The sequence below is a fragment of the Terrapene carolina genome, unplaced genomic scaffold (genome assembly GCF_002925995.2).
Source record: "Terrapene carolina triunguis isolate 2854851 unplaced genomic scaffold, T_m_triunguis-2.0 Scaffold193, whole genome shotgun sequence".
In the NCBI taxonomy this organism is placed as follows: Eukaryota; Metazoa; Chordata; order Testudines; family Emydidae; genus Terrapene; species Terrapene triunguis.
In genome coordinates, this window is record NW_020664544.1 from 4,257,648 (window position 1) to 4,281,805 (window position 24,158).

Here is a 24,158-nt window from a genome sequence, read left to right on the forward strand (position 1 = left end):
TTATCCATGGGTGCTAGCACCCAGATGGGTCAGGTTAGCTGTTTATCCATGGGTGCTAGCACCCAGATGGGTCAGGTTAGCTGTTTATCCATGGGTGCTAGCACCCAGATGGGTCAGGTTAGCGGGTTACCCTCTGGATTTCACTCAGAGGCAGCATGATAGCAGCATCTGCTCTGAAATTGTTGCTGCTCTGTTTATTTGCTCCAAAGCATTTGCTGGGAGGGGTGGGCCAGACAGTGCCCCCTAATGAAAGGCCAAAAGGGGCGTCATTCAGACTGGGATCTGGATCAGGGCTCGGGGTGCTGGGTTTGAGGCTGAATCAGGCTTGGATCTGACCGTACCAAAAATAGCCCGGATGCTGATCTCACAAGTATTTGGCTGCATTAAGAGGAAAAAAGAAGGCTGCTCCCCACTTTGGATCCAATGTGGAAACAAAACGATCCGTGGCAGATTTGATGCTGGTACAGATGGGAACACTAACACGTCCACCAAACATAAAGGGGTTTGGATGTGAGATGTCACTGCCTCCCCCCTTTCTAACACATGCTGGGACCTAGATATACTGGACTAGATCCTTCGCTGGTATAAACCCCTATAGATAAGCAGTGTGGTCCAGTGGTTAGACCACTGTTTTACAACTCGGAAGGGAGCTTTATTCCCAGCTTTTAACACTGAGCTGCCATGTGACTTTGGGCAAGTCATTTCCTTCCTATATTTAGATGATAAACTCTTTGGGGGCAGGGACTGATTCTTACTATATGGATGTAGAATACCCAGCACAATGGGGCCTTGACCTGGGTTATGACAACTAGGTAAAGCTGCAGTATGAATAATAATAACAACAGTGGTTGAGGATCTGGCCTGTCATATATATTTTTTAGAATGTCCACCACTTCATAGAGGAAGCAGTCTCTGTTTCCATCCATTCCTGGGAACTTCAGGTGCATAGAAAACTTCAGCATACAGAGCATGGCTGTTTTTTAAAGTTTCACAGCCGACATACGGGAGATGGGGCGCGGGCATCTGTACCTCATTCAACATCCGGATGTCATCCGGCCTTTTCTCGTCACTTAGCATTGTTTTAAAAAAATGCACACAGGCTCCCGAAGGGTTGAGCAATGCGCATGCGCTTTGGAAAGGCCAAGGCAAAGAAATAAATGGTGGTGCTTTTGCTAAGGCCCTGGGAGTGGTGGGAGAAAAAACCCCAACTGCCTTAAAACAAGAGCGACCCATTTTTGGAACAGCGCAAGAGAAAGGAAATGTTGGGGTTGCTGAACCCACGAGGGCTTGGAGGTTCCTGAGAGGGACAGGCATACAGGCTAGCAGGGCCACACCATCAGCGTCTATTGTCCAAAAGGGTACGTCTACATGGTAAAGAAAAACCCGCGGCACCGAGTCTCAAAGCCTGTGCCAATGGACTCGGGCTTATGGAGGTCAGGCTGCGGGGCTAAAAATAGCAGTGTAGACATTGCCACTTGGGCCAGAGTCCCAGCTCCCAAGCGGGAACGTCTACACTACTAGTTTTAGCCCCATAGCCCAAGCCCTGTGAGCTCAAGTAAATTGACTCCGGCTCTGAAACTCAGGTGCTGGGGTTTTTCCTTTCCAGTGTGGTGAACGCTCCGTACGAACCACGAGCCCTTATTTAGCAAAGCCCAGACACAACTCCTAACGAATTCAGTGGGCTAAATCCTGAGCTCCTTAGTCCTTCTTTACTCTGTTTCGACTCCCTCTTCACTTCAGTCAGAGCTTTGCTTCAGTAAAGACCAAGTAAAAAGTCATGATCCTAATGTTACAAACAATTGCTGCTGGCCAGTGAAGAGCAGGGCCGGCTTTAGGCCGATTCCCCCGACTCCCCCGGAATCGGGCCCCGCGCCTTAGGCGCCTTTTTAATTTTTTTTACTCACCCGGCGTCCGGGTCTTCGGTGGCATTTCGGTGGCGGGGGGTCCTTCAGTGCCGCGGAAGACCCGGAGCGGACCCCCTGCCGCCGAAGTGCCGCCGAAGCCCCAGACCGCTGCCGGGTATTCGAATCAGGCCCTGCAGTTCATAAAGCCGGCCCTGGTGAAGAGTCCCCTACAAATCATTGGGATTAAGCACATAACAGGAAACACCTGCAGCTTTCAGACCTATGGAAGGACCTTGGCATATGGTCCTACGCACATACAGCTCTGCTGAAATGCAGCCATCTCTGGGATGGAAGGCACCCCGTATGCTGCACAGCAGGGGAAAGTGGAGAAAAAGGAAGATTTTGCCCAGGGATAATGCAGCAAATCCCATTTACTCTGAAATGTGCCGTGTGGCCTATAATGACTATGCAACAGCTGACAGGATCCCCTCCTTTTAGGATCTCATCTGTGAGAGCTGCCCGTAGTACTCAGTGGTCAAGATCCACCTCTTGTGTAATTTTGTTGAAGACTATTGACTCCAGGGAAATTACAGCGGGCACAGCTGAGCTACCCCTGTGGCTAAGGTAGTCTAGCTAGTTCCAACCCCAAGCTACGTCCAGCATGTGGGCCAGTGCTGATTTCCATGAGTCCATCCCACATTCACAGGACAGCAAGAGTCTCACAATTTTCTGGGGCACCCCAAAGCAGCATGACCACAGAATGAGGATGTGTTGTCATGCTGTGATGTAACGTGTTGCGACATGACTTCCGCGGGGGTTGGCGCAACCGTGGGTTGGCAACCTGATCAGGGCTGAGGCAAACAAGTGGAAACCCTTCTCCTAAATCTGACTGGGGCTTTTCATTTGAGTCCTTCCTGTCCAGGGCTTCCCTACTAAGCTAAAAAGTGGGTACTGGAATTAAGGCTCCATATCATTGGCTGCCATGGGTACAAACTCCATAGCAATATAAAGTCTACTAGGAATTTCGTTATTGCTATCAATTTTATATGGAAGAGGCTCAGATACTAGAGTGAGGGGCAGCAGTATAAAACCCTATGCTAGCCAGATAATTAGCAACTGGGTATGTCTACACTACAGGATTAATCCGAATTTAGATAATTCGAATTTGGGAAACAGGTTGTATAAATTCGATTGTGCGCGGCCACACTAAGCACCTTAATTCGGTTTTAAACCACATTAATTCGGTGGTGTGCGGCCACACTACCCCATTAACTTAAACACAGTAATTCGGTGGTGTGCGTCCACACTAACCCTAATTCGAATTAACAAAATCGATTTAGGCTCTACTCCGTTCGTCGAGGTGGAGTACAGAAATCGATTTAAAGGGCCCTTTAATTCGAATTAACTGGCTCTGTAGTGTGGACGGGTGAAGGGTTAATTCGGATTAAGGCAGCTAAATCCGAATTAAAGTCCTAGTGTAGACCAGGCCAAAGGATGAACCGGAGGTCTACCAGGGTTTCAAATCCTCTCCTGACTGAAGGCCAGAGAGGAGGGCAGGACAGCTGAAGGCCTTTACCAGTATGGTAAGGTATAACCCTAACAACACCCAGATCCCTTTCATCCAGACTCTCAGAGAGCTCTGCAAACACGAATCATTTCACAATGCTCCCTGGGAGACAGCTCAGTCTTGTAATGCCAATGGGAGGCAAGTGACCTTGTCCAAGGTCATCTGTAGAAGCAGGCATAGAACCCAGGAGTCCTGAGCGCCAGTCCCATGATCTAGCCACTAGACGCTTACTGCGGAAAGGTTCGGGGAGTAACAGATTGGAACTAGCGCTTTAGACACTCTTTAAATGGTTGTGGTACAGGCACAATCTATATTCAGTAGCAATTCTTTCAATTCCCGCACCTTAACAACTAACTGGGGCCGGACCTATATGTTGCTGAGCACCCATGACTCACACAGACTTCAACTCTCATCCCCCCGAGAGGGGAGGTTTACACTTAGCCCTCTTTGTGCCTCAGTTTCCCCATCTGTAATGGGGGAATGATTACGATTATTTATTTGCATGGCGGTAGTGCCCTAGGAATCATGGGCCAGTGCCCTACTATGCTAGAGGCTGTACAAACACAGCGATGATCCCCCCCAGGGCTGGGGGGAGTTGTGGGGCTGAGTCCATCCATGTCTGTGAGGCACCCAGACGTGACAACAGCAGCAAGCGTCGCAGAAATGCCTGTAAACAAACATACATTCCTCCTGCTCTGGCGTCCCCTCCGGTGCCAACCTGTTTTCCAACCTCAGCCTGGAGACCGGCACCACCTAAGCTCCTACCTGCCACGCCCATGACAATGATCCCGCCCCTTCTACCCCCGCTGCCAAAGTCTGTGTAAATATAGGAACCGTCTTACAGTCCCTGACCTTCGCAGCGTCAGTCAGTTATAATTCCGGCTGGGATCTCCAAAGCTCCTGTCAATCACACTGATCCCGTCCCCCTCCCCCAACCCCTCTGGCTGGTGATGGCTAAAAATAGCACGTTCCATTACAGCTGTTTACCCTGTGCCAAGCTCCAGCTCTCTCTAGCCATGAAACAGAGACTCTTTCTCTCTCCCTCCTTCCCAGCAGCTGCAACTTATAAGAGGAGTAAATATATCCCGGTGCATCTTAGCTTCGTCTACACCAGGAAATTTGCCCATTCAGAGTCAGCAATGGGTGCATGTGAATTTATACCAGCATCCCTGGAAACTGACGTCTCCCTTGTTCGACTACAGATCAAGCACGGCACGGTGCTCGCACGTACTTGCTGGTGTGTCTCAACCCAGATCTGGAGGGACCCCTCATTAGGGACGAGAGGGGAGATGAATCTTCATGACCCACTCAGCCCCTCTCGGCAGGGGCGGGCAAGAAAGAAGTCAGGTGGCGTGTTCACCGCAGCCATGTGGCCTTTCTAAGGTGGACTTGCCTGCCCACTGGGAACTGGGCTGAGACCCACCCAACTCATTCCATAGAAATCATCCAACAAGCCATCAGGGAGTTCTGGAGTTTGGTTATTACCAGCTTGTGCTGGATTTGAATTGGTTTATTTATTTATGGAGGGCTGCAGTATTAAAACAAGACAAAATAAAAGCTAGCAAGCCAGACATCCCCAGACACCACCCATGGCAAAAGACCTTAGGAGTTCCTGCTTCCCGTTTGCATGGCACCATCAGCTGCATTTGTGCAATGAGCCAAATTCTGCTCTCGGTTCCACCGGTGTAAAGCTGAATGACTTCAATAGAGTCACTCCAGACTTACACCAGGATAACTGAGAGCAGAATTTGATCCATAAAGTCTCAGAAGACATCAATGTGGACAATAGGAGAGTACATCTCTGTCGCTCTCATTAACATGTAATACTGTCGTGATTTCGGTGAGCACATCTTGCTCATTTAAATAACTATCCTTCCAGACAGACACAGAGTGTGACATGCTTCAGAATAATCATTTAACCAAAATGAGATATTTCCTTGGTTAGTTTTGCACCGGAGGGCAGGCTCCATGTGACTGTGCTTAATTTGACTAATTAAGCACCTTCCTTGTTATTATGAATTATTTTATTGTTTCCAATTAACAACTTGGCCAAAGTTGACCCATAACCTCTTGGTCCTTGAAAGCAAAGCCTCCAAAGTCTGTGTGCATAACAACCTCGAGCATAAGTCACCAGCTGCATTTGAACCCACTGCTTTCAGCACCACAGCACAGACTCTTCCCACTTGAGCTAAAGGAGTAACTCTGCTAGCGGGTGGCAGCAGTAGACTGTTGTCCTCCATACGGAGCAGCCGCTGGAAAGGGAGGGGAAGCATGTTACAGGGGCACCTCTGCTGGCACGTGTTCCCTTTGTACGTGCAGCGTTTCACATGCACCATGGCTATGCTTCCAAATTTAGCAGGTATTTCTAGAGTGCGATTTGAAAACGCAGCCCAGCGGGCAAATCTCCAGCTGTGAACACCTTTGGATGGCAATGACACATCAGACAGGATACCGGTGTCCTCCACACCCTCTTCTCCCCTCTTTCACCCCATATGATCAAGTCCTTGCTCTCTCAATGCACAGACACGTACCAAGGGGAACATTACCTTCTTTGGCCTCTCATGGTGGGAGACAGGCTTCTCCTGAGCGGGTGACGCAGACCGGCTTCTTCTCCCGGCGATGAAGGAGCTGCCTCCAGAGTGACGCAATGTCTTCTGAGATAAGCAGAGTGGGGGTGGGGGGAGGAGATGGAGAATAGACAAAAAACAAAGAGCCAACGGTGAGTTCAGGGCCAAAGCTTCAGCACTACAGCAAAATCATGACTAAGGCCCCGGCTACGCTTAAAATTTAGATCGACCTAGCTACGTTGCTCAGGGGTAGGGTGACCAGACGTTCCGATAAAATCGGGACCGTCCCGATATTTAGGCGTTTGTCCCATGTCCCGACTGATGTTTGGTTGGGACACAATTTGTCCCGATATTTCGCACTCCTGTTTGTTTGTTTTTTTGCTCCGCCGGCGGGACTCCCCGCCCCCCCCCCCCCATGTGTCTCGATATTTTCTTCATCCCATCTGGTCACCCTACTCAAGGGCATGAAAAATTCACACCCTTGAATGCTGTAGCTAAGCCGAGGCAACCCCCGGTGTAAGCGTGGCTAGGTCAACAGAAGAATTCTTCCCTCGTCCTACCTACCGCTGCTCAGGGAGGTGGATTACCGACAGGGACAGAAAGCCCCCTTTTGTCGACATAAAAGCATCTTACACTACAGCCCTACAATGGCATAGCTGCAGCTGTGCCGCTGTAACACCCGTGGTGTCGACGTGGCCTAAGACGGGGGCCACATGGCCCTTTGCTGGATCTGCACATGTTGGACCAGTCTTGGGAAGGGAGGATGGAGGAGTTTCACCCTTTCACTAGAAAGAAGATTACAAGCAGGATAATCTACAGCTTGCCAACCTCCTGGGCAAGCTGAATGAGGACAGGGGATTAATGAGACATGCTTTCCCTTATTTCCCCTCTCCATCTGGTCAGATGGACCGCCCTTCCCCCCCCCTCCCGCTTCTTATATGTCGCTCCACTTCACATCCCTCCTCTTGTGACTTTTGCCCTTTAAACAACAATAATGGTGTGAAGAAACTATACAGGGAGCCCAACAAGTGCGTTTAGTACACACAACTGACATGCCAAGCCTAGTTGCACATGCATACTTCTGCTCTGAGTGCCACTAGATCAGGGGTCGGCAACCTTTCAGCAGTGGTGTGCCGAGTCTTCATTTATTCACTCTAATTTAAAGTTTCGCGTGCCAGTCATACATTTTAACATTTATAGAAGGTCTCTTTCTCTAAGTCTATAATATATAACTAAACTATTGTTGTATGTAAAGTAAATAAGGTTTTTAAAATGTTTAAGAAGCTTCATTTAAAATTAAATTAAAATGCAGAGCCCCCCGGACCGGTGGCCAGGACCCAGGCAGTGTGAGTGCCACTGAAAATCAGCTCACGTGCTGCCTTCGGCACGCGTGCCATAGGTTGCCTACCCCTGCACTAGAGGGTTCACAGACTGCTTCAAGGGATACTATCCAATTCCTGTATGCCACATGGCTAGGGTGACCAGACAGCAACTGTGAAAAAACGGGACGGGGGTGGGGGGTAATAGCCACCGATATAAGAAAAAGTCCCAAAAAACGGGACTTTCCCTATAAAAACGGGACATCTGGTTGCCCTACACATGGCCAATGCACAAAGACACGCATGAGGCGGAGGAAGTAGCTAGGCCCAGCCTGGGTGTAAGCAAGGAGGAGAGGAGCTTACCTATGATGAGGAGGTGAATTGTGCCAGCAACGGCATTCTGACCTGATTTGCACCACCCTAAACCCTTGCTTAGCTCACACGGGTAGATATATATAGATAGGCCCAAACCAGACACTCCCCCCGCCCCCTGCTTGGCTTCTACATCCAGGCCCCCTTCCTAGATAAGGCCAATGCTCTTGAATAAGATGTTGGGTGAGGGAGGCTCTGTTCTCAGCCCCCTGGGGAGGTGGCTGCTGGGGAGCCCTGCTGCCTATCGGTGCGTCGGGAAAGTAGATACAGGACCACGGTTGTCTTGGGTGATGAAGTATCAGAGGGGTAGCCGTGTTAGTCTGGATCTGTAAAAAGCAACATGCATCTGACGAAGTGGGTATTCACCCACGAAAGCTTATGCTCCAATACATCTGTTAGTCTTAAAGGTGCCACAGGACTCTCTGTTGCTTTTTGGGTGATGAAGGGACCCACATAGCAGGAATGTGGCCTCTGGTTTGACCTTGGGGAGGAGGCCGGAGGTATTAGACACTGAATGTGACAGCCCTGAGAAGCGGGAAGGAGATTTGGAAAGGCCAGCAAACAAAGGAGGGGCCGAGAGTGCAGGGGATTAGGTGTCCTTTCCAGTAGGGTTGGGGAGAGAAGGGGGCTCTAAATTGGGAAGGGTCCCTCTCCCTCCTATTCCTCTTGTGATGTAATGGGGAGGAGCCCATGTTCCTCTTGCCCCAAATCTACCCAGAATGCCAGGCAGCGTGCCACCCTCCTCCCCAGAAGTGGCTGCATTTTGATGGGACTGTATATATAGATAGGGCCAGATTCGGTGCTGCGTCTCCTGGGTGGCTTCATGCCATCTTTGGGCCACCCCAGATTCCAGGCATAAATTAGGGCAGCTCTGTCTTACAGCAACCTCTTCAGGAAGGCATATGGGCTCAGAACCCCCTTAGTACCAAGAGCCCTGTAGCACCACATTCCCACCTGCCCTGACACGTCCCCTACTGGTCCCAACACCACCGCCTAGGCCAGAGCAGTAATGGGCAGCTTACATCATCCCTACCCTGCTCCTGCACCTGCAGAATTTCCCCCTGGCCCCTTAAGGTTTATTTACGGCCCTTCAGTGCTCCCAGAGTGCCCTACAGGGGCAGGAGCAGGGGGCCAGAACCAGCCCCATAGTTTTAAAGTGCTTTGGATCAAAGCTCAGGGAGGGTAGCCACTCGCAGGCTCTGCTAGCCCTGTCAGAGCAAGAGAACCAGGGAGTGGTCCATGGCACAGACTGACGGTCTCGTCTACATGTCCTCAGGTCCTCTCCTGCTGCCAGGCATTGGGACGATCCGGGGTCAACCCCCAAGATGCTGCCTCCCCTTTCAAGTGGGAATAAGCCCTACCAGTGAAACAAAGGGACTCACCATTTTGTTGAAGTGATACTTGCAGTAGCCACAATATTTGACATTGTCGACTTCCAGGACTTCCTCTTCACACAAGAGGCCAGCCATCTGGGCACTGAAATACACAAGATGGGGAGGGTGGCAGAGCATAAACCTCAACAGGCCATGTGCTGAGTGCTCTGTCCCATGAGAGGCTGGATGCTTCCCATCCTGGCCTGTTCAATAAATGGTTTGTGATGGGGGGCGGTGGGGCGACTTTAAAAACGTTAGGAGAAAATTTTAACCAAAATTTGATGCTTTGGAACCTCTCCGCTGGTGGGGAAAATTTTAGCAAAATGTTTTAGTGGAAATGTTGAACATTTTCTACCACCTCTATTTGCAATTTTTGCATTTAGCTGGGGCCTGGTCTGAGGGACATGTGATTATTCCAAGGACAATATCTCATGAGCAAGGAAGCCGGGCTGTTCCCAGTGCAAAGCAGGGAATTCCAACCTTCGTATGATCGACAGGCTTTGAGGGTGCATGAGAGATGGGACGAGGGTGACCAAATGTCCCGATTTTATAGGGACAGTCCCGATATTTGGGGCTTTTTTTTTATATGGGCTCCTATTAACCCCCACCCCCGGCCCAATTTTTCACACTTGCTGTCTGGTCGCCCTAGATGGGACCTTAAAAATCACATCTTTCTGATTAAGCTCTTCCAGGCCCTGTGCTTGTGAAACAGCATCCCTGGGCTGTGAGTCAGCCTCTCTATCATTGGATTTCACCCAGCCCTAGGGAATTCCCCATCACTCACCACCCGCCCTGGGAATGCCTCCTTCTTGTGAAATTTCACACAACCTGGGGGAATCTCCTCCACTTCTGGCAGTTGTGGGGGGGATCCCCCCCACACACAAATATAAAGCCAGTGTTATTTGCCCAGTTCCCCTTGGAGTGGGGCCCTGTCTGTTCTTTAAGATGGCCTCAAGGCTGTGGCAGAGAAACCAGTGGATGGGGGCCGTTACCGCGGCGACTCACCAGGTAACATGGAAGGCTTGCCGGCAGCCATGTCGATTGCAGGTCATACAAGCCCCAGAGGCAGCTTTGCTCTCCCTGCCCTGCTCTTCGCAGATATAGCAAGTCTGGGGAAAGGAAACAGAGGGCTGTGAGCCGTCCCCCTAACCCCGTGGAGGCCATGCAATGGGCAGCCAAAGGACAGGCCTTCCCCATCCCATGCACACTGTTCCATATGCAGCAAAGACCTTCCCAAACTCCTCCCCGTTGGGCCGTGTCAGTTCCTTCCTGTGAAACTGATACTGGTGTATTTTTCAGTGTTCCACTCAGCCTCAGCCCCATTGATCCCAATAACAGGCTCCTTCCCCTTCCTCCCCACGCATGTTTCTCCATAACTCGTGAGTCAAAGAGAGCTTCAGCCCACAAATTCCCCATAACATGTGGGTCAAAGGGAGACCCATCCCCATTCTCCCTGCAATGCTTGAGATAGATGAAGCTCCACTCCTGCCATCCCCTAATAATACGGGGGGGACAGATGCAGTCTAATCCCACTCCCCCGCCCCGCTCACACCACAATATGGGGCATTGCATACACAACGAGAAGTGTTCTCTGGGCAAGGGCCGGGTGAGGGCAATGGGAATGCAAAGGCACAAGTCAGAGGCTGAGCCATGGCAACGGAGGGAAATGAAGGTAACTTGCAAGAATTGCCACAGGGCGGGACAAGAGGCAGTGGATTCAAACTACGGCAGAGCAGATTTAGATTAAACCTCAGGAAACACTTTCTAACGGAAAGAACCACAGGATAATGGAACAGGCTGCCTAGAGAAGTTGTGGAAGCTCCTTCTCTGGAGGTTTTCACAAGGAGGCTGGATCATCGCCATCTGCCTGGGATGGTTTAGACACAACAAATCTTGCATCTTGGCAGGGGATTGGATTAGATGACCCGTGTGGTCCCTTCTAACCCTGTGATTCTAGAATTCTAATGAGACTTCACTTTATTATATGTTTTTGAAAGGGAATAAAATACCTGGAAATGAACCCAAAGTGGATAGGAAATGCAGGGAATTAGAAAAGGCCCAACAAAGACCATATGGAGGTGGGGGCATCTGGAGTAAAGGGAGAAAGGACTGACAGACCTCCTGTATCATAGAGTCCGCCCTTATGTCCCAGGGTGGCTGGCCCCTTTAAAAGGAGTCAGGGCCCAGTTTACCTACGAAGGGCTTCTTTAAGGAGAATGAGCCCAGCCCCCCGCCAATAATTAACCCCCTTGCACCTGATAAAAAAGTAAGAGCTCAGCTGAGGGACGGTGCACCTAGAGAAAAGAGGCTCTCATGGAAAGCAGCATCTAGAGATGCTAGCAGGAGGTAGAAGTCTACCTGGCTGAGAGCACACAGGCCCAGGTGGAGACTGTGGGACGTCTGATTTAAGGAGAGGAGGCCTGTCTGAATTAGCTCCCAGAAAAAGGGTGGATTTGAGGAGCTAAGGAGTTGGTACTCTGTGCAAGAGTTAATAAATAAGCCTCCTGGGGCGGGAGGGGCGGAATCTTGGTCTAAGTACTCTGGTCTACTAGTAAATCATTGCATGACAAGAGGAAGAGAGAGGAGAGGGCCTGCAGGGCTTAATTTGTAATGAAAGAGGAGCCAGGGCTCAAGCAATTTTTTTACTTTCATAACGAACACAGCAAGCCTAGAGGCGCCAGGGCTGAGCCCTGGCACGAATTAAGCACTGGGGCCATGCCATGCCACAAGCGGGTGTGCTCAGGGGTTGGCAGGCTGTCATATCATCCTGTTCATAACTCTATCAAGCTCCATTTTAAAACTAGTTAGGTTGTTTGCTCTCCCCACTACTCCAGAGGGACTCCTCTGATGGTCAGAATCCTTCTTCTAACTTCCAACCTAAGTTTATTCATGGCCAGTTTAACCCCATTTGTTCTTGTGCCAACCGTGTCTTTTAGCTCTAATAACTCTTCTTCCTCCTCAGGCAGCCTCACCTTGCTGAAACGGTCGTGAGGTACGTACTGCAGGACAATCGGCTCCATGGTCAGCACGTTGGCGAACTGCACCTCGGGGATGTACAGAGCACAGACGACATGGGCCCAGCCTGGGGAGGCAAACGGGAGAGAGAAGATCACAGCAGGCCCCCAGGAGATGCCAGAGACCTGGGGAGGACAGCAAACAGGCAGCGGGCTGGAATCAAGGTTCGGGGGAGGCTGGAAGGGCGGGAACTAAACTAAATCACATCCTGACCTTTGTGAAAATGTTGTTAGGAACTCAGATCCTATGGTGATGATCAGTGGATGGGGAGAGAGAAAGAGAGCCTATGCTATTGCCAGTCTGAAGGCCAGCCAGCAGGGGCTGCCATGTTCCAGAGGTACACAAATCCCCTACGCCCACTCCTTCCAGACCAGAGAACTCCTGTACCTGAGCCACAAATTTCTTGCAGGTCAGGACCACGCTTTGCCTTCCAGGCAACAGGGGCAGCCCATCCAAAATGAAAACATTTCACCTTAAAAAGAACTGAACTCTTTCAGGTTTAGCTGACTGGCTCAGACGTAGCCTAGGTGATTAGTAGGCTTGGCAAAATTCAATTTGTATATTTTGATAACGTCAATATCTACTATCTACGTTTATTTTTAAGCAGTTATTTATAATTGTTATCTATTAAAATTTTCATAATGGCGGGACATTCTGGGGGGGGGTCAGACAATAGCAGAGGTCAGACAATAATTATTTAACGACACTAGGCATTGAGATTCATAGACTTAAAGCTTACTAACCGTTCACACAAAAATTGTCAACATCACATCAACTATACAAAGTAAATATCCTTAAATCAAATTCTAAGAAGTTCTCAAGAAGCATTTTTCTTACTTTGCCTATCTGTGCATTTTAATTATCGATGGAAATATTTTTTCACCAGTTTGTGTGTGTACGGTGAACTCAACATTTACTGACATTTACCGATAAAAATCTCAGCCTTCCACATCTATTCATTAGTAACTGCTGCCACCTGAGGGCTCTTCAGTTGTCTCTGTGCAATGAGTTGCAGGGTCTCAGTCCAGTTCCTTGGGGACAAGTGCCCAAGTTGAATCATCATCCCAACAGCCACTAGTAATGATGATAAGAATACCTAGCTCTTATTCCTCCATAGATCTCTAGGCATTTTACCAAGGAAGTATCGTTTTCCCTATTTTATAGATGGGGAAAAACTAAGTTACAGGAAGGTGAAGTGATTTGCCCAAGGTCACCCAGCAACCCAGTGACAGAACTAGGAACAGAACTCCTTCTTTATCCACTAGGCCATGCTGCCTCCCCACTAACCAACTCCTTTGCTGGAAGTCTCAGCAGAGGGGGCAAGGACTGAATAGCTCTCTTGGAGAATCAATTCCCCTCTTATCCCTACTGGGAGGTGTTCTCTCCAGCATAATTAACGTTTGTAACTCACTGCTACAGCATATGATTGAAGTAAATAGTTTAGTAGGTTATATATTTATATGAACAATAGCAGCATCTGCAGTGACACTAGCTTAGGTGAAAATTACAAAGGCCATCCCCCATGCTTCAGGGCATAAACCAGAATATCAGCTGGGGGTCAGGAAGGATTTTTTTCCAGAGAATAGTGTTGCCTTTGTAGGTACATTAGGAGGTACATGTGTGTATGATAGAGGAGATGTTACTCCTTCCTCTGGAGCATTCAGCATTGTCCACTGGTTGGCAACCTAGACAGCATCCAGCACTGGCAACCTAGATGGACAATGAGTGCAGTAATTTCTGGGTTGTTAACCACTACTCTGCATCCAGAACTGGTGCTGCCATCACCCCAGCAGACAATGCAATGAGAAAGCAAGCTGGCTACTCTGTGCAGGGGCATTTACCTCCATTGTCGGTCCGTTTCAGGGCTCCGTCTTTGTGGGGACACAGCTCGCATCTCTTGAAATCAAACAGAAACAATGAGGTTAGTATGATTCCTGGTAGGGGATGGGGGACAGAGATGTTCTCATTTAGCACATGGCTGGATTATGTGGGATGATGTTTTCTTCACTGACAGGAAGTGTGTGTGTGTGTGTGTGTGTGTGTGTGGGAGAGGATACTCGATAGCAGAGCCAGATATTGTCCTGTCTGCAATACCAAAGTGTTTGAAGTGTTGTAGCCGTGTTGGTCCTAGGACGAGAGAGGCAAGGTGGGGGAGGTAACATCTTGGACCAACTTCTGTTGGTGGAAGGTATAAACTTTCTGAGCTACACAGAACTCTTCTTCAGGTCTGGGGAAGGAAGTAAAAGTGTCTGAGTCACTCTGCTTCCTTCCGTCTGAGCTATTCGGCTTCCTGCCCCCAACCTGAAGAAGCGCTCTGTGTAGATCGGAAGTTTGTACCTTCCTCCACCAGAAGTTGGTCCAATAAAATGTTACCACACTGACTTTATCTCTCTCATACCAGAGTGCTGCATTTACACCAGAGAGATCCAATGAGTGATTAAGAGCCCGGATCCTTAACCGGTGTAAATTGGTGTAGCTCAGTAGCTCTCAACCTTTCCAGACGACTGGACCCCTTTTCAGGAGTCTGATTTGTCTTGCGTACTTCCAAGTGTCACCTCACTTAAAAACGACTTGCTTACAAAATCAGACACAAAAATACAAAAGTGTCACAGCCTACATGTACTGAAAAATTGCTGATTTCCTAATTTTTACCATACAATTATAAAATAAACCAGCTGGAATATAAATATTGCACGTACGTTTCAGTGCATAGTCATAGAGAGCAGTATAAATAAGTCATTGTCTGTATGAAATTTTAGTTTGTACTAACTTTGCTAGTGCTTTTTATGTAGCTGGTTGTAAAACTAGGCAAATAGCTAGGTGAGTTGATGTACCTGCTGGAAGACCTCTGCGTACCTCCAGGGGTTGAGAACCACTGATATAGCTCCATAGATTTCAGTGATACAATGGTGATTCACACAAGCTGAGAATCTAAGCCAGGGTCACTTTTCTATTGCTGAGTGTGGCAATGCCACAAAGCCTTTACAATCCTGGGCCCAAGAGTTATGAATGACTGTGTGAAATGAGCTTGGGAGGGTTTCAGCTCAAAGATGGGCAAAGCATCCGCAGGAAACAATGAATTCAAAAAATCCTGCACCTTTTTCTGTCCATGGTTTATCAGGGCCCAGGCACCAATTTTTATAATGGGAAGATATTTCACATGATCTGGGTTGGTCATAAAGTGCTCTTGGCAGCTACGGCTTCGAGTGTAAAATCCAGCAGCATTCCCAACTCACGAGTATTTATCACAAGTCTCACGATGTTTGATGTCAAAGTCCCAGCTCCTGTAGTCACGGAATGACATTAAACTCCCAGCTTTCTTTTTTTTTTTTTTTTAAAGTAAATTTCTGGCCCTTGTGGTTGTGGAGAAGCCAGGACTCCAGAAGCAGCAGGCAAACAAAAAGAACCCAAACGGGCTTTAAAATCATCTCAGGATTTTGCAGCCAATCGTGTGATTTTGCTCCGGCTCGATATTTCTGGATGCTTGGGGCAGGCTAGGCTGACCAGATAGAAAGTGTGAAAAATCGGGACGGGAGGGTAATAGGAGCCTATATAGGAAAAAGCCCCAAATATCGGGACTATCCCAATAAAATCAGGACATCTGGTCACCCTAGCGCAGGCACTCTGCCCAGGGCTGCAGGACTCACCAGGATGCAGAGGCCGGAATTCCAAAGGGAGCCCCGCCCCAGCTCTCCTTCTGACCAATGGCTGGAGCCCCCCACCCACCTTTCACCATCTTCCCTCAGCCGGTCACTGAGCGGGCCTCAGTGGGCGAGGGTCGGCTGCCCGGTGTGGAGAAGGGAAAGGGGCAGGCAGCCCAGAGAGTGAGGAAGAGGCCCCGGAGATAGTGCAGTGTGGCGGTGAGGGGGGCTGGCCCCATTGAGAGAAATGGGCCATGGCGGACGGGGAGGAGACGAGACCCAACTCAGCCCCGGGCCCCATCCACAGCACCACCAGCCCCCCAGGACCAACTCCCTGCCTCACACCAGGCTGCGGGTCCTTCCTGGGCCTGCTTCCCATCTCCACCAGCCTCTCCGGAAGCAGGAGAGGGAGCCCCACAAGCAGGGAGGCTGCTGGAGCCAAAAGGGGCTGAGGAAATGCCCTCCGGCTGTGAGGGGAGGCAAGATCTGCCCAAACCCAGCCAGCCCCCTGCAGTTCCAGCAAAGGAAGCCGCCAGGAGGGAACAGACAAGAGACTGGCTCAAGAACACACACCTGCCTGCACTAATTAAAATGGCCGTAGGGGACAATGGAAGTGGAGACTCATTAACACACCCTGCCCCGGACATAGGATCCACCCAGCACCCCACAGCGGATGGTGAGTCCCAGTATTAATTCTTTCCACACTTTTTTATATCACTGGCTATTTGTATCTGACTATTTGTGACAGGTGAGGGCTCACATGCTCCCTGGTTGGACGACCCCAACCCACAATGAGCTTTCAAGATGGCTGGGCCAATACTGGCGTGGATTCTACACCAAATGTGTATTCCCAGGAGCGTGTCTGATGCTGGCAAACTTGTGCCTCCAACCTCGCACTAATGTTTGTGAAAAGAGGCTGCAGGAGAGAAATTATTTGTTTTCCTCCCCTGAAAAAATTAAAGGCAAACAACATGTATTTTCTATTTTTATTGACATTTTTCTTTTAAGTTTTTCAGGTTTGGGATGAAAAATCCAAACCCTGAAAATTTTCAATGAAAAACTGATTTTTATTTTTTTTTTTTTTGCGAAAATGTCCATTTAGTTGAAAAAGCCATTTTCTGTCAAAAAATGTTTCCACTGAAAATTTATGACCAGCTGTAGTTATGGGGTCCATCAACATGAGCTGGGGGGGCGGTAGTGGATGTAGGGCCCTTGTTTGGGTTTGCTGTATGTAACAAGCTCTAGAGAGTCCACTCCTCAGTGGAATAGTGTCCTGAGTTAGAAAAATCACCATCACAGTTAGCAACAAACAATCGCTCCCTTTTGGCATTCTCAGCAAAAACATCTATAGTTGAAGGGGCCCTGGAGACCCAACTCCTCTCTGCCCCCTGGAGGTAACCTCTTCTATAGGCTTGAGCTCTTTTCTACACTGGGGTGTTAGCCGCTGTGCAGATGTGCTTTACGCTGGTGGAACACACACAATTTGCCCCAGGGCAGATTAGACCCGTTTCAAAACAGAGGAAATCATGCTGCACCAGCGCAAGCTGTGTCTACAGGAGGGGTTTGCAACAGGGTAGCTGCACCAGGGCCAGATTCTGTATCACCATGCACTTTGCACCAGTGCAAACTGGGCGTCTGATCCTCCCACTCCGATTTGATAATGGTTCACACCCACTTTGGTCTGGTGTCAATGACTGCAGAAGATGCATGACAATGGAGAATCAGACCCCTACTCTGTAATCATCTTGTAGTTGTATTTGAGCAGCCGCTAGCATCTGATCTCTAGTGCAATACACATTAATACGGGTGTGGGAGGGGGGAGGGGGGGGGAGAATGGCAGAGTCCATCGGGAACTCAGCAGTCAGCCCTCCCCCCCCAAGAATGAAAGACACTGGGTATTGTTTTGGTATTGGAATAGTCATGGCTGCATTGCACACCGCTGCTGACTGGGTTGGGATTGCCAGAGAGGGCACTGGAGAGCTGCTCCCATGATCCGCACGGAAACTCCAGCAAAGCCCAGAGAGAACAGAGTAAACCGAAGCCCTGGAATAAGAAATTTGCACTTGAAAAGGCCCCTACACTCTCCCCTCCAACCCTTAGATCAAAGTGTCTCTCCCACCATGCGATTAGCAGAGCTCTGATCATAACAAGGGGGGTTAACAGTCCCACACAAGACTTTTAATAGCCCTGCTTCTAAAAGACAGCTAAAGCCGCCCTCCGGGCCATTACAACTCACAGGGCTTCCCAGACAATTTGATTACAAAGTGGAATAGGTTTTCAGTTGCTTACTGTAAGCACACTAACGTCCACAGCGTCCTTTAGAGACCTGCGAATTTGAGGAGGGGTTCTGAGTAGGGATTAGCAGTACTTCTTCCTTACATTCAACCAACATGGTCTCTAGTCTAGCCTCCTGGGTTCTCTTTCCAGCTCCGTGAAAGGAACAGAGCCTAAAAGTTAGAGCGGGGGGGCCTAGAGGTTAGGACTCTTAGAGCGGGGGGTAGAACCTAATGGTTAGAGCGGGGAACTGGGCGTGAGGCCTCCTGGATTCTCTTCCCAGCTCGAGGGAGTGTGGTCAGAGCAGGGGTATGGAATCTCAAGATCTAGGTTTTAAAACCCTGGGCAAGTCATATATTTCCCTGTGCTTTAGTTCCCCCATTTGTAACGAGGCCATAAATATTCACCTAATTCATGTTTTGGGGGGAGGTAAGGTTTAATCTTTATAAAGTGCTTTGAGATTCTCATGTGGCGAGAGCTATGTAAGTGCAAAACCTTATTAGAGGCTGGCTGTTATTTCTCAGTGTAGTTCAGCTCAGAGCCAATCACTGCAAGTGAGATATGGATGCCAACGGATCCTAAGAACATCTTGCACTTCTACAGCAGCGTTTTGCAACCAAGGCTACCCACAGGCAGATAATTTTCCTCTTAAAGAGGAGGAAACTAGGGTACAGCAAAGCCGCCAGACTCTGGCAGTGCCAGGAACACAACCCACGTCTTCTAGTGTACTACCCAATGCACTGTGTTGTGGTATACAAGGCCACATAGTAAATAGCTAGCAGAGCTCAGCATAGAACTCACAAGAGCTGAGTCAGTCCCTCACTCTGATCACCAGATGCACGGCTTCCTACATCAAAGGACTAGACTCTTTCTAGGTATTTACCCATCTGTGCATCTGCTGTTAGGACTGCTGGCGTCTAACACACATAAGGTAAGAGATTTAGATAGGCAGTCACCCCCTGCTCTTCTTAGGAAATAAGATTATCACTGTCCGGTTATTATGGAGCTGGGATTGAATGTCACATGAATGAATGCCAGGACTGAAGCCCACTATGCATTGTCCAACAGATTTCACCGAGGGTGAGTTAAAAGTGGAACCACCTGCAGGGCCATTATTCTCCTGCTATCTTAAAGGTAGATTGTGGGGCATAGTCTCCTGCTGAAACATTACAGTCCTCGCAAGGTTCACAGGTGAGGGCCCCCCCCTCCCCGAGGAGGACTTGCATGTGCACGTATATTATTTCAGCTTAGACACTGTTTGCATTGTAACTAATGCAGCAGGGTGTCCTTCCCTCCGCACAGGCGAGGGGGAGGAGGGGCGTGAAATCCAGATTACCGTTCCTGTCCTGACCCTCTGTTAGGAAACTATTTGCGTGAGATAAAACCACCTTCAGGCACATTCCAGACTCTTTACCACAGTGTATATAAAAGCAGCATTTCCTAGTGGTTAGAGAAGGGGCGGGGTCTGGGAGTCAGGTCTTGTTTGCAGTCCCGGTTCCAACAGGGGGTGGGATCTAATGGTTAGAGTTGGGGTCTACAAGCCAGGAGATATGGGTTCTCTTCCTAACTCTTCCATTTACTCCTCTGCAGTGTAGACAAGCCCTAAGCGTGAGCTCTTTGCCAACTCACTTCACTTCTGTGTGCCCATCTGTGAAACAGCTATAATTGTATTGCCAGGACCCCTACAATCCCCAGCTGAGACTGGGGGCCCTACTGTGATAGGTGCTGCACAAATACATAGCAAGGGTTTGTCTACATTAGTTTAACTAAAGCTGTGATTTAAAATAATGTAGTTAAACCAGTGACAAAGGCTGCGTGGGCACTCTTAAACCAGGCTTATATTGATTCTGGCCTTGTCTATACAAGATGGGTTTGATTTAAATCAAGCAGGGAATTTCAAAGGGAGTTACAGAGTAGCAGCCGTGTTAGTCTGTATCCGCAAAAAGAACAGGAGTACTTGTGGCACCTTAGAGACTAACAAATTTATTAGAGCATAAGCTTTCGTGGGCTACAACCCACTTCTTCGGATGCATATAGAGTGAAACCTATTAAACTTCAATAGGAGGAAGAACATTTGAGTAACTTGGCTAAGGTTATCAGCAGAGCTGGGATGAGAACCCACATCTCCTGAGTTCCACTTCCCACCCCACTGGACCACTCCTGGGGAGTAAAGGGGGAACAGAATACTCTAGTCAGTGTAAAGACAGGTGTGATTCGTACTCACCACCCTGGCGGCTCTCTCTTGAGATTCACATTTTCGACAGAACCAGGGTCCGGTGGGAACCTGGACGATTCCATAGCAAGCTGTGAGGGGGAAGCAGGAGAAAATTAATTCGGCTTTTTCATTGTTTGTTTAAATTATTCAGATTCATACACAAACAAAAAAAAAAGAGGGGGGGGGCTGTCTCTCCAAAGCTATAGGCAGCCAGACTTAAATTACAAGAGCAAAAATTAAAATTCAACAGCAGCTTATCCTCTCGACTTCCACCACCAGGGAACACAATACTGTACACCCACCTCTCTCTCCCCTCCCCACAAATCTGTTGTAGAACATCCTCTGGCTCTGGTCAGACCTGCAGACCCTAGTGCATTGTAAAAAGAGAGCCAGTCTGAAGGCCCAAAGGGACCATTAGATCATCTAATTCTAGTCTGACCTGCAGCATAACACAAGTTGTGGAGTTTCACCCTGTAGACACAGGCACAAGGCAGCAAACTGACTTGCCTTACTGGCAGAGTGGGGAATAAAACCCAGGATTGTCTGGCTCTCAAACCTAAGGCCTTGCCACAGGACCATAGCAGCTGTCTGGCATGCCGTTAGCTTTAGGTTGCAGAGGAGGGCTTTAAAGGTAAGGAACATTCTCCTTAGATCCACAACTGAGGCCAGATCTTCAGCTGAGCTCAGCACTTAAATAAGTGACCAAGTTTTCCAATGTACTCAGCAGTTCCACTGTGACACATCGGGCCAGACTTTCAGAAGAGGTCAGCACCCAACATGCAGAAAGCTTCTGAAAAATCTGGCCCGAATGAGAGCTGAGCTCATTGGAAAATCTGGCCTAAATGGAGTGGAGAGACGACTCCCACAATCCCCAGCCAATTTCAAATCCACCAGGTTCTGCTTTATTTAGATTTAAAATAATTAAAAAGACTCCTATCCAAGGCTCTAGGTGCCCTAACCATCATTAATAATACAGTAAAATCACAGCAGCATTAAAGCAATCGTTTCACCAGGAACTTTGCCAGCCAGACAACTATAAAATCTCTTCCATCTCTTCATCACTGTAAGAAGCATGCCCTTAGCCCTCTCCAAAAACCCTGTCAAAGAGATGCCTTTTTCAGCATGCCAGGAAGGTCACCAAATCTGGGCTATTTTGGACCAATGTGGGGAACAAGCTCCATTTTAATGTAACAGCCTCCAGCTAGCATCCAGGAAATCTTCATATTTTTACCCTACTCTTATCAAAATGTTCCCCTCTCTTTGCTCTCCCAGCATGACTGATTGTCTCCAGCTTCCTCTGTGTCAACAGAAGCTCTCTCCTTCATAATCGGCCTGCTTCCCTTCTGCCATGGGGCAAGCCAACATCCCGGCCCATTATAATCCTCGATGTCACTTGAGGATGCCCTACCTCCTTCAGCAGCAGTGCCTCTAGCTAACCCATCAAGGGATGTACTTGCTGGATTTTAAGAAAGGGTTGCTGACTCTGGAAGGATGCATGTGGGTTTAAAGCAACAGAAGCAAAGAGATATTAGGAAACACTATTTCACTAGGAGGGTGGTGAAGCACTGGAATGCGTTACCTAGGGAGGTGGTGGAGTCTCCTTCCTTGGAGGTTTTTAAGGCCCGGCTTGACAAAGCCCTGGCTGGGATGATTTAGTTGGGAATTGGTCCTGCTTTGAGCAGAGGGTTGGACTAGATGACCTCCTGAGGTCCCTTCCAACCCTGATATTCTATGATTCTATGAGAAGACAGGGGTAGGGTCATTCATGCTCCAGCTAGGATGTAGGGACCCGTCAGCAAAGAACAAATTACATCCTCCCTCCTCAACCTTCAAAGCTGAGCTGACAGTTGGAATGGAGTCCCCACCATTGAAACTAGGTTGGACAAAGCATCTGAAAATATAATGCTGGAAGCACTCATGTGATGTTCCCTGGGGATAGACGGGACAGGGCCACAATAAGTTTTCTCCATTTCTCTAATGTCTGAGATTTTATGTGAGCCAGGGGGAAGAAATGGGGGTGGTGGAGTTAAACTGAAAGGGCTGGCTCACTCCAGGTCGAGCCAAGGCATACACATAAGAAAACAGAAACTATATAAAAGCCATGACAGAGGAGTGCCTTGGGTCCATCTTTAGCAATGGGCTTACGGCCAGAGGCAAGCACTCAGCTGAAGACATTATTAGTTCCCCTGCCTGTTGCTTGAACAAGAAGCGAGAAAGAAAGAAAATATAAACTGGACATGGACCAGAGTTGAAAATGTTCTTCATTTGCATTTCGATGAGACTTTTGTTGAAAAATATAATTTTGAGTAACAAAAAGGGACAACATTTTAATGAAATTTTTCACAAAAAATTGCATTCCATTTGTTGACCAGCTCTAATGTGAAGTTTTAAAGTAAGCTTATTTTTGGCTCTATTTTATTCATGCAGTCAAAAGCTAAACATGGTTTACCTTTGCAGGTGTTGAAAAAGCACAAAGAGATAAATTAACAAAGCAACTCTATTTGGAAGAGAAAATTTAAAGTATGCCAAAATCATATCCAAATGCCATGTTCATAAGTAGTATAGTAAGGGAGGGGGGCAAGGTTTCTGGATATCAAATAGGATGTCCCTTAAAATTATTATAACCTGAAGGAGGCAAGTCTTCCAGGTCTAAATATCTAGTTTGTAGGATACTTTATACACTACTTTATGACTCAGGCTTTTATAAACTAAAAGTTGGTTTTGTAGGCCCTACCAAAACAATGTTCTATGCCTGCTCTGCTGTCTCTGCAGCAAGTAGTAAACATATACAGTCCCAATATAATTGCATTGGCTTGTATACACAGACACTTCAGAATCATAAAGCACCGTAAAAGTGGGAATGGTCCTAGTTACCAATTAAAAGCATATGTGTTAATGTTCAGGGCCAGGGGTGGGGCACAGAAGCCAATGCCTTCTTCCCCCAATCCCAATAATCAGTAGTGAAGAAAAATATCCTCAAGTTTCTGGTATTACAAAAATAGGAAGTAGAAGAGTTACACCAGTGACATTAAAACAACAAGCCAGTGTCATTTCAGAGTGACTAGCTACATGCTAACAGATCATTAGAGGCATCCTGGAATAAACTCTTTTATGATAGGAGGCACTGCATCTATTTGTCAGGAGAATTCCCCTGCAAGCTCTGCTTCTTCTGTTTAACTTCCCCTTGCTTGCCTGGTTGCAAATGACCTCTTTTTACAGGTGTGAGCATGGCATATAAGCCACAGAAAAATGCCCAACTTCCCAATCACAGCAACCTGTATAAGAAAGTCTAGAAAGAAAGAGAACAAGAGAAAAAGAAATATTGGGGTACAATAGATAGATATTGGCTTATGTATAATAATGATGGTTATTGGTTTATATATAATAAGGAGAAAGAGAAACCAGGTGCGTGAGGTAATGTCTTCTGTTGGTGAGAGAGACAAGCTTTAGGGCTTACACAGAGCTCTTCTTCAGGTCTGGGAAAGGTACTGAGAGTGTCACAGCTAAATACAAGGTGGAACAGATCAGGAGTTAGCACATGTTGCAAGAGATCATTCAAGGAGAAGTGAGCAGTCATCACCTCTGATGTCCTAGGATAAAGGAGGATTAGTGAGTTACAGATTGTTGTTATGAGCCATAAATCTGGTGTCTTTATTAAGTCCATGATTTTTGGTGTCTAGCAGAGTTACAAATTTAAGTTCCGAGGCTTGGCTTTTGAAAGAGTTGGGCAGATTTCCTTTGAGGAGGACTCAGAGCTCAGATACAAAGTGATCACTTGGGAGAAGTGTTTGCCCACGGGTGAAATACTGTTTTTGTCTTTTTATTATTTTTTTTTTCCATTTTGCTGTGTGAGTTCATTGGAGAGTGTAGTGACTGTCTGGTTTCACTCACCTCCTTGTTATTGGGGCACTTAGGGCAGTGCACTGGATAGATAGATAGATAGATAGATAGATAGATAGATAGATAGATAG

At 48.0% G+C, this 24,158-nt stretch overlaps 1 protein-coding gene across 4 annotated transcripts in view; it reads right to left on the bottom strand.

Moving 5' to 3' along the window:
• Positions 1-24,158, bottom strand: part of MLLT6 (MLLT6, PHD finger containing) — a 65,364-nt gene that overhangs the window by 39,819 nt on the left and 1,387 nt on the right. For 2 of the 4 annotated variants that reach the window (XM_026654725.2, XM_026654727.2), the window contains exons 2-7: positions 20,197-20,276; positions 13,899-13,953; positions 12,015-12,124; positions 10,048-10,151; positions 9,052-9,145; positions 5,943-6,065 (exon numbers count right to left, since the gene is read on the bottom strand). In XM_026654725.2, coding sequence (XP_026510510.1) covers positions 5,943-6,065; positions 9,052-9,145; positions 10,048-10,151; positions 12,015-12,124; positions 13,899-13,953; positions 20,197-20,276 — 566 coding nt within the window. The remainder of the gene's footprint in view (positions 1-5,942; positions 6,066-9,051; positions 9,146-10,047; positions 10,152-12,014; positions 12,125-13,898; positions 13,954-20,196; positions 20,277-24,158) is intronic. The other 2 variants (XM_026654726.2, XM_026654728.2) reach the window with 2 other exon arrangements.